At 39.8% G+C, this 11,225-nt stretch overlaps 1 protein-coding gene across 5 annotated transcripts in view; it reads right to left on the bottom strand.

Annotated features, from left to right (window-relative positions):
- The window catches only part of ext1c (exostoses (multiple) 1c), an 84,013-nt gene that overhangs the window by 13,417 nt on the left and 59,371 nt on the right, over window positions 1–11,225 (bottom strand). For all 5 annotated transcript variants that reach the window (XM_031295889.2, XM_031295888.2, XM_031295890.2 and 2 more), the window contains exon 3: window positions 2,198–2,291. In XM_031295889.2, coding sequence (XP_031151749.1) covers window positions 2,198–2,291 — 94 coding nt within the window. The remainder of the gene's footprint in view (window positions 1–2,197; window positions 2,292–11,225) is intronic.

Below are 11,225 nucleotides of genomic sequence, written 5' to 3'. Positions count from 1 at the left end.
CACAGACACACAGACACACAGACAGACACAGACACAGACACAGATTTCTGATGTTGTTATCCCTCGTTCACTGACAGGTTTTTGATGTTGTTCCACTTTTTTTTGCTTTCCAAGCCCTCTTTTGGTCTCCCCCTTCTCACTCTCTGTCCTCCTTTTTCCATTTCTTTCCACTGCAATCTCATCCCATCCTGCTCTCTTCCTCTTTCTACTCACTGTGGTCTTGAGTGTTGATAGGTCTGGGTGCTATTTTTCTCTCTCACTTTATTCTAATTAAACCACCAGAGAACAGCAGCAGCAGGAGCTGAAATTGGTGGAGATCAAACGCTCTCTCTGGCCCACCGGGGCTTCCAAGCTCCTGCATTTCATCTGAGAATAAACCTGCTGAAGGACACCCGAACAAATAGAGGGACTTGTATGTGTGTGTGTGTGTGTGTGTGTGTGTGTGTGTGTGTATGTGTCAAAATGAGCCGCAGGTTACAACGAGGTCACACGAAGACTCCCACAGTGTTAATCCAAGGCCTCTAAATTTAAAAATGCAGCCCGAGGCCCACCTGAGTCTTCTCCCCGAGAGATGAGGCACTCTGAGGGAGTTTCAAACATCTGAATCCCTTCCTGCCTAGAGGTAGGGTAATAGGAAAGCCTACGTGTGCTGTGTAGTTGTTTTTGGTTTGTTTGCATTGGGAGATAGAGAAGGCGGAGGGTTTGAGTAAATGCATATGTGCAAATGTGTGTCTGTGTGTATATTGGAAAGCTGGCAGCAAGTTTCCTACCACACTGGTACTGGTAATTGCCAGTTCTTTTGTGGACTTGGCTGGAACCAAAAGAGAACAAAAACACAACCGAAAAATCTTAAAAAGTGCCTTGAATGAAAAAGAGAGAGGATGGCAGGGAGGAAAAGACTAAGAAAGAGAGGACAAAGAAAGAAGACAGGAGGAGAAAGGGACCATGACTGCTGCCAAGCCAAGTGGGTTGTTAGTGTGGATTTGTCCATTCAGCAGACATCAGCGGTAGTGGGGCAGGCTGCCACTCCTATGGATGCTTCCGGACCATACACACACACACACACACACACACACACACACACACACACACAGGAGAACAGTGTGGCCAGGGAACATTGTATCAGCCAGAGAGTTCAGTGTTACAAAAACAGCCACTACTGCTTCCTGCACTGGTGTGAGACTGTCGACTTGGGTGGCAGAGAGAGAACTGACGGACTGGTTTAAACTGTTCTCTCACTCCACTGCCTTTGTGGTTTCTTCATTGTTTGTGTACTTGCTTACTCGTGTACATTTCACTGATGGACTTAAATGAACAATTCCAGTGTTTGTGTAAGTGTGTGCGCCTGTCCGTGTGTGTGTTAATGGACCCATTTTAGTTTAAAAGGTCTAGCAAATAGCAAATAAAGGCTTTATCGTTAGATCTGCACTTAACACAACACAATGGTCTGGGGAAAACACTTACAGATGTGACCATTAAGGTGTCAATAACCAAAGGACTACATAAACCATGGCTCTGGAACATAAACATTCTGCATCCTGTGCACTTCCTTGTTGATTGAACTGTATATGAGCTGGCATGTGAAGCAGAGCTGTTTCCCGGAAAAGTGTAATTTGGTCACTCACATAACACAACAGTTATATCCAGAGGAAAATGCTACAGCTAATGTTGTTTTGATGATTGCTGTGTTGGCATGTAGTATGTAGAAATGTCAGCTGTATGTTTATATGGGGCCTCAGAGAAACTGGAGAGTCCTAAAGTGCCCAGGCAGAATGAACAACACCGTTTTATAAAGAATATAGAATATAAAAGACAACATTAACTGACAGTATTATGGTACTCTATTTGCCTGTGTTAGTGAATGGTTTATACTTGTTAACACATACAGTATTACACAATATCATTATTGCGTGCAGGACACAATAGATGATGGGCATCTGGCGTCTGGTTTATATGTTGGGCTTTCAAGCGCTGAGCCATCACTGTGGCGGCAGAGTTTAACTGAACACATTTATACCGACAATGGAAGCAGAGATGTTTGAGTTGATCATGGTCCAATCGCTCTTAGTAAGAAGCCGGTTGAGGAAAAAGGTTTTCAGGGCCTTTAATGCTGAGGAATGCAGGTCATATGGCTAACCAAAACTTCAATAATAAATGTTGTTGATGGTGTTTATCGCTTTGAATTTTATATATTTACCTGTAGCGACTCTAGGAAGCGAAAGGAGCCAAGGCGTCGACCTCGAGGCACCAAACAGAAGGTGGAGTTGTGTAGGAGCTCCTGGTAATCAAACCTAACAAAGAGAGAAGAAACATTTAACAAAGCATTATGGTAATCTATATGTTTTTATTTCATTTAATTTTAGCAGAAAAAAAGGCAGAGCATGTATAAGGGCGGAACAACAAATCTATTTTAAAAGTAAGCAGAATGACGCAACAAAGAAGTTACACAGAATTTCAAGGGGCTGAGATGGGAGGTTGTTGAAAGGATCGGTTAATAATTACAATTTTGATTCTGAAGAAAGAAAGATCTTTAGAAACGTTTTTCTAATATGATATGGGACTTTTTCCAAACTTTAGAATATGTACAGAAAAAACGAACTAGAGCCAAAATTGCTATAAAAACCAGGTATAGGGTTAAAGTTTAAGATGTATATTTCAAGATCTATTGAAGAGCCTAAGAACTGGTTCAATAGGATAGTCATATATAAGCATAACTGCATGAAATATGTATTGGAACAGAGTGTAAGATGTGACCTTATCTGACTGTAAATATATATATGATATATGAACCCAGTTAAATACAGAATTAAAGTCAGAAGTGAGTCTGGTGGTAAAAAATGAGGTGATTATAGGAATGAAAAAATAAAAAAAAAATAAGAATTTGTAAAACTACTGATCAGTGGTGGCATGGAATTCATAAGATTTTTTTATTTCAGAAAGTAATACATGTTTTAACAAAAATGTACACAAGGAATAGTGTAGAACATTATATAACATTTTGTTTTTATATATATAGTTTCTGTTCTTGAAGATGTGATAGGGATGTAGAGAGCTATCCATCCCACTCGATTTGTGATTTAGTGGTGAGTTGCTGAAGTGTCAATTATGTAAGAGATGAAAATATTAAATAGAGCTATCGTGTGTATTAGACAGGCTTTGAGTTGGTGTTGGTTGTTGTGTGTCTGAATGGATGTGTTATGTATTGATTCTTATTGTGAGTATAAATGTTATGGATGTGTATTGAAGTATTGTTAAAAAATATGAAAGCCCAGGAAGAGTACCTACTGTTACAATGCAGTAGCTAATGGGGATCTAAACAAAGTGAAATAACTACATGATAGCAAATAAATCTAATAAATGGCCTGCCAGTGTGGCGACACATGCCTCTTCTGATATATGATATTTAACACATCTGTCACACATAAAATAAACCAGGACTTTTGTGGCTTTCAATTTCTGATATTTATCCATAATGGCTCAGATTATGTGCAGTAATAAATCTCCCAACTTTGTTTCCACCCTCTGCTGACATGTTGGCACCAGTACAGATAGCTACTGTATGTTGGAAAATATATCCATCACTGAGCTCATAAGTAAATATGCCCTAATCTCTGTTCTCTATTGATTTGTGTTGTAGACAAGAAGGTTTGAACTGGTGCCACTACTCCCACTGACTGCTGCCATACGTTACCCGGGTGAGCTCCACCACTTCATACTCATATTTCATATTTGCGCAATGAAAAAGAAGCCAAATGGAAACCTCTGCATCAATGCAGGCCTTCATCTGCTGAGTGGAACAGAAAAGTACGGGTGGTGTAACGGTCTCATGGTAAAGAACTGCACAGTGGAGTAAACAGATGGGAAAACAAACATGGCTTTAATGGGAGAGTTCACTCTGCTCTTCATCGTCTCATTACTTCATGACACCCCCTCCTTTAGGTGCTGCTCTTATCCCACTCCCTCCTTGTCTTCTTTCTTAGCCCTCCCTTCCTTCTGAATCCAGCTCTCTGCTTGTTTATTTGCAGAAGGGATGTTAGTATAAAATATGCCTGCCATTAATCTTCTCACTTGCTTAGTCATTTACCCTCCGTGAGTGACGAGATGCAGCCCTCACTTTGCTCCCTGGATGAGAAAATTGGAGATTTCATTGCTGATGTTGGCATCAATTAACACTGCTACACTCAGTCCTGGACATCAAGATCTGAATGGATGTCACTGTGTGAGTGTGTATTCGATACGAATTTGTCAAAACACGCCAAACTGACAAAAACACATACATACACAGTTTACTGAAAGGAAGCCTTGTTTGGCGTTCCCTACGGTTTTGGTCGGACATTCCTCCACCTGTTGATAGAGCTTTGCTATCACCACTGCTGTACATATACATGTGTGTGTGGGCGTGTGATGGATCTGTGTGCATCTGCAGCAGCATAAATCCTCTAGCCTTGAGCGGTGATGTATATTTGAAATGAATACCAGAATAACAGTCAAGACGGTTAAAGAGATTTACACAATGTATTTCTAAGGGATTATGTGTCCAAATCTTGTTCTGAGCTTGGGATTTAGGTAAACACATTAATTTAGCTATGCATGAGTAAATTAACTTGTAGATTGCATCTGTAAGGATGTACAACTCCTCTGTGTATTTGGACCAAGGGAATAAATGAATGTTTTAACTGAGAGTGTGTGTTGCATTTAAAAGTAAATAGGTTTAATCTCCTAGAGTAAATATATTTTGTTGTATAAAAATACATTAATATTTCCTTACATACACACGTAGTATGTGCATTACTGTAAATGTTTGTGTGTTTGCATGTATAGTATCTTATGTGAGACAGATGGGCATTTTGTATCTTGGAAGTGCAGTGAGACGGAGCTGGTTAGTTCGACCCACTTCTGTGTTCCTGCTGTTTGTGTGAGTTTGACAATGCGTAACTAGGAGTCAGCTTGTGCATAAGGTAGTGTATGTATGTGAGGTGCACATACATATACTACTTCATGTGCACTGTGCACAACTTTGGTCTGTCTAGCCGGCTAGTCTGCTGGCTGCTGTTCTTTAAGGAATGGACTTAAATGCAGGGAACAAGTAAATCATTTAACAGCACTTTGTTCCAACAACAAACAACCGGGCCTGCTGTGTGTCTCCTTTACTCTGCCTCCCTCTCTTGCGGTCCTTCTTTTCTTCTTGCCTTTGAGTGAACATGTGTTTGTTGCTGTTGTGTGTCATAAAGATTCCACAGGAAAACATAAAAAGTTGGTTAGTGTATGCATATGGATAGACCCTGGATTACAACACTATGCCAAATGACCAAGTGTAAATGTGTGCCTGTGTATATGTGTGTTAGAGGATTGGTTTTCCCAACTGTTTTGATTCAAGTAATTTTTCAAGGAAAAAGCCAAGAATTTGCATATTTTTTGCATCCCTTTAAAATGTGAAAATGTCCGGGTTTTGTTGGTACTATATGATCGTAAAATATATCTTTGAGGTTAGAACTAATTCTAAGACATTATCTTGGGCTCTGCGAGCTAATTTAAATGAAAAGACCCTGTAAATGCCTCTTCAGGCTTATCATACAGACCAGAAAAATCAGAGCATGTTCATGAGCTAATAACTTAGTGTGTCTGTAATTAAGGAGTTGGCTCATAGGTAAACCCAGCTAAATAAAAATGACTCACTGTGTATTCATGTGTATGTGTGTCTGTAATTAAGGAGTTGGCTCATAGGTAAACCCAGCTAAATAAAAATGACTCACTGTGTATTCATGTGTATGTGATTGCATGCATGTCATTTCATATTGTGCATGGCAAGGAATGTAGCGCACTAGATTCCCTGCATGTTAATGTGGAAAAGCATGCATACTGTAGTATAATACTGTAATGTACACTACACGCATGGACCTGCACTTACAGAATAATCAAGGGAGGATTTAAATAAATACTGTGTGCACTGGATGGCAGTTAGCATGATTGTTATCTGGAAGCCCTCATTGTGAATGTGCTCAGATCTGCTGTGTGTGGATGTGGATTACATTACAAAACAGATATACTAGTAGATTATTGTTGTGTCAAAGTCCATATTTGAATGAACACAGTGGATTTATGGTGCAAGCATGCAACTAAGAATGCAATATACTGTATACTGTGCAACTAACGGTTATGTTCCCTATTGATTAATCTGTAGATCTGTAGAAAATACCGAAAATCCCCATCACAATTTCCAAGAGACCAAAGCGACATCTTTAAATTGGTTGTTTTTGTTCGACCATTAGTCTAATATCCAATAATACCATAATATAAAAAACAGGAGAATCTATCTGCTCAGCACCAAACACGAAACACATGATGACATGAGTACCATATCAAAGATGTGTTTAAAGCTTGTTTCTATTGCCTCTAAGGCAGATTTAAGAGGATGGAACCAGCATATATTTGGCGATTTTGCGTGAAAAAGAGTTATGTGATTAATTGATCAACAACCAGCTATTGTTTTAGTCGACTAATTGTTTCAGCATTATGTAGTTATGTTTGGGCATGTGTACAATCTGCAGAAACATTGTGTACCTAATGTTTTGACACTAGGTTTTGTCTGAATACATTTTAATCTCATTTGTATTCTCTTGATTGCACATTGTTTGTGTTGTTTGTTAAAAGACTGATTGTGCATACATTTATATCTGTAGAAGTCAGCACTGCTCTGTCTGTGTGTGTGTGTCCCCAAGGAGGACAGATATAGTTACATATTAAACATACAATATGGAGCCAATCTATGTAAGATAAGTTGATTGTGTAGTTGGGACACACACACACACAAACACAGATTTCATGGCTATCCTTTTTCGTATTGCTGTCTCTGATAGCCACAGTCTCATGCATGACATAAATAGAGACACCGAGTTTCTTACACCCACCCTGTGTGACACACACACACACACACACACACACACACACACGTCAAGGCATTGGGCTCAGTATGATACCACTATCATTGAAGCTGTGTTTACTAAAATTGCACCATTTGGAGTCACTGACTGCTTACGTGTGTGTGTGTGTGTGTGTGTGTGTGTTTGGTATTGTCTGATAAGCAAATGTGCTTCTCCTCGACCCTATCATCTCCAGAGCCCTTCTTTTCACTCATAAACCCATCAGCTTCACCCTCCCTGACTGACTTGTTTCTCCGTTACATTTTTTTCTCACCCTCCATTTTGTCTGTATGTGTGATTCTTATTTATTTCTACTATAAACAAAAAATGCCACTCACTCAGTGGTTTCCGCTTTCCTTTCTGCCTTCAAATGTACACTCATTCCTCTATACTAAACTACTGACCATTCAACGAATATTGAAAGTAAAAGCGGAGAGGTGAGGGATGGAGGGGAAGCAAGAGGGAGGAGGGAGGGTGGACGCTCCTTGATTGACAGCAGCTTCTGGTCAGTTGATCTCCACTCTGCTTCCTGTAAAGGTCAGGTGTTAATAGAGCGTGTGTGCTCCAGTATGTGTGTGTATGCATGTGTGTCCCTGTTCGTGAACACAAGTGTGTGGTTGACCAAGGTTATGGATTATCTGCCACAGCGCTAACAGGACACTGTCAATACTTTTCCTACTCATGTACACCTCATCGAGCACAACGAGACCTGAGTGGCAGAAGCGACTGTAATTTCAGCACACACACATCCATACAGTACACAGCTAATCACTGCCACTGTACAATGAAATTAAAATGCACTGTGTGTCATGTACTGGACAATAATATTGTTTCATTTTCAGCCTTTAAAATGCAGAAATGGTAACAAAGTACATCAATGGGAGTTAGTCTGGATATTTATAAAGATACTTTTAGGCCACAAAAAAAACCTTGGTTTAGACATATAAGGGCACCTGATGGACTAGTATTTAAGATGCATATCTCAAACTCAGTTTGATTCTGGCCAGGTAACGCTGCCATTACCCCTCCTCTCTCCCCACATTTACAGCCACTTCTCTACTAAAAAAAACCTTAAAAATCTTTAGCATTTCCAGAATTCTGATACTCTTGCTCTGGTGACCGCATCACCCTTCCATTACCAGTTTCCCTACCACCTCACCAAAGTTCCCTTGCGGTCTCCATTCCTACATGCTAGCTTCCTGTCCCCTCCACCCAGGACCAAGCACAGAACCCGGGGTAACATTACTGGTATTTGGCTGATGCTATTATCCAGAGCAACTTACAATGAGTTAGTAATATGACACTACATCTAGTGTGTGATATGTATGCCACATTATGCACATAATATGGATAATAAAATAAAAAAGGCCTGTATTTGGGAGACAAAGGACAGAAAAAATGCTAAAGATGGAGGGAGAGAAATATGTATGCAGCCAGCTGCTGCAACCTCTGGGACTCAGGAGGAAGGGAGGGTTGGAGGAGAGAAAGTCGCAAAACCACAGCTCTGTCTGCAGGCAATGGGTCAGGCGCTTGGCTACATCAGACACTAAACATGCCATCAGACAGAAGCAGAGGAAACATATTAGTGATGTATTTTATTGTAAGTGAAGCATTATTTGGACAATATAGCACCATGAAACCCAATTTAAAGAATGAGCCTAAATGTGAACACCAAATTGTAAAGATTACAGGGCATGGAAAGGGAAAAAAGATGCAGAGAAGTAGAAAAGAGAGACGGAGTGAAAGGCAGGAGGCTAAACAGACAGTTCAGGTTTCAGTATGCAGAGGAATGAGGTCTTCTAGTATCCACTTACATTAAACAGAGAGAGAGACGAGTGTGAAGGATGTCCCAGTGATGTCACACGGAAGCAACAGTGCCCATAATCTTTACTTTTCCTCCCCCTCACCATCCCTTCTGTCTTCATTTCAGTAATCTCCATGTCAAGAAAGAAATGGACCGGTGTTTGCATGTACATGTATGTGTGTGTGTGTGTGTGTGTGTGTGACAAGTCAACATGAGAAAGATAAGGTGTATCCAGATGCTAAATCCTATTCTGCAGCTGTTGTACTGTTAGAACTAAGAACTGTCTCCCCCCCACACACACACACACACACACGCACACACACAACATTACGTCCCAGCTTGAAATGAATGAAATGAAAAAAAAAAAATGAAGCTTCATCGACTGTCTAATAGCAGATGGACAGATAAGCCATTTCCTACAATCACTGAATCTTATTCATCTTCTGTTCTCGCACTCTTTTCCTTCCTGTTTCCTCTTCCTCATCTTTTAGCACCTTGATGGCAATCCAGTGTGACTATCACAAAAAAGTTATTCTGCAAATTATGAAATGTCTGAAAAGGGTGTAGATGCATGACAGTGCTCACACAAATATTAAAAGTTATAATGATCAAAATAGACAGCGCTGCAGTGGGTATTCACAGGAGCCAGCATGAAATTACACACACTGAATTGAATCCCTGAGCTTTTCTGCTTGGAGATCCAGCAAAGATTTGAAAGATCAAGTCAGGAAAAGTAACATGAATAGACATTTCAGTTGGATCGTACTGCAGTGTAATTAAAATGGTTTCAAATTGTAAACCTTGTCCATGCCACCAGAGCCTTGGTGCTCTGCCCACTCGTTGAATAAGGCTTACATATGTGATATGTCATTGTTTATCTACATAATGTCTTCTTCTTTATGAGAAGGTTGCCTCTTTTTTGTGTTCCTAACGGAGATCCAAGCAAGATGTGTTGGTAATATGATCAAGGTAACGAAGCTACAAGGAGACGTTAAAAGGTCAGGGACTGAAACTTAGTCGTATTTTTGTCAGCATTCTGGTAGTGTGACAATCCCCAAATTTCATTCAGTTGTGAGTGTCTCAGCCCCCTCTGCAAATGGACGGCATTTATATAGCGCTTTTCTTGTCTTAACGATGACTCAAAGCGGTTTAACATAATACACGTACCATTCACCATTCACGCACACATTCATATGGTATGGCCGAGGCTGACATGCAAGGTTATAAACATTCACACACATTTACACCCTGACGGGAGCATTTGGGGTTCAGTGTCTTGCCCAAGGACACTTCGACATGGGACTGCAGGGCCAGGGATCGAACCACCGACCTTCTGATTGGTAGATGACTACTTTACCTCCTGATCTCTGGTTGTTGTGGCTGTTCCTCGCACCATACAGCCATGTTTGACCCATACACACACCTGGGCTCCACAGGAGTGTTATTAGTCATCACCAGACACGGGGGCTAACGTCTGATGCCTTCTGTGCAGTCGGCCACGCAGTATCAAAAGCCACCATTCCTCTGTGTCTCTTTGCTATCTCGCAGCAGACTCACTGATGGATTTTCTGCCATGCAGCTTTGTATTCCTCAGTTACCAAGAGTCATTACTGTTAAGGGCTCGAGTGCTGGGCTAAAAAGGAGTGATTTTTTTCTCCCTTTGCATTTGCATGCATTTGTTTCACCTTTGTGACATTGAGTCATTGTATCCTCAGAAGTGACAATTAAACTCTTTGGTTAACATAATAAATCTGTACATATTTTTCTTTTATAATCTGCTTTGAAATCCTGATCATTAAGTGTTTTTTTTTTAACCCTGTTCCCTAAAGACATGTTAAAAATGTTGCATAACCTAATTTAAAATATAATTGTTAATTAATAAGAGAAAACATACACTATTCATTAGCAAAGAACCTGCAATTTGCACATGGAATGTGGCTTTTAACAAGCAGACAAGATTATGTTAATGCAGCAACCGCTCTCCAGTTAACGGTGTCATTTACACAGGCCTCATTTCAAGTTTTCACCTTTTTAAATTAACACTAATTGCATTAACACCCTTCACAGCATACAGGACCAGAATCATCCAATGCACACCTGCTACCAGAGTTCAGGCTCATCTTTTGTCACAATGCACTTGTTTTCTTTTCACAGATAAAAAAAAAACATTTCTTTTTGATACATCAAGGCCTAAAATGACATATTTTTCTCAATCAAGGCTTTTCTGTTTGCCACTGCCTTTTAATAAATTCAACTTGGGATTGTCTTCCATTTTATTTTACTCCTATTTATGTGTCTTTTTATATTTCCTCATTTTTCTTTTATATCTATTTATATCTTGTTTCTTCGGTCTTCTGTAAAGCACTTTGAATTGCCTTTCCTTTAAATGGTGCTCTACAAATTAACTTGCCAAGTTATTCTATTTTAACAAGAAAACTTATTATATCGCGACTTTATTTTGTTTATGTATTCTATCGTTACAAAATCTTTTTATAAAATCA

Source organism: Sander lucioperca, chromosome 14, assembly GCF_008315115.2.
Source record: "Sander lucioperca isolate FBNREF2018 chromosome 14, SLUC_FBN_1.2, whole genome shotgun sequence".
Lineage (NCBI taxonomy): Eukaryota > Metazoa > Chordata > Actinopteri > Perciformes > Percidae > Sander > Sander lucioperca.
This window is presented reverse-complemented; position numbering and strand designations above follow the sequence as displayed.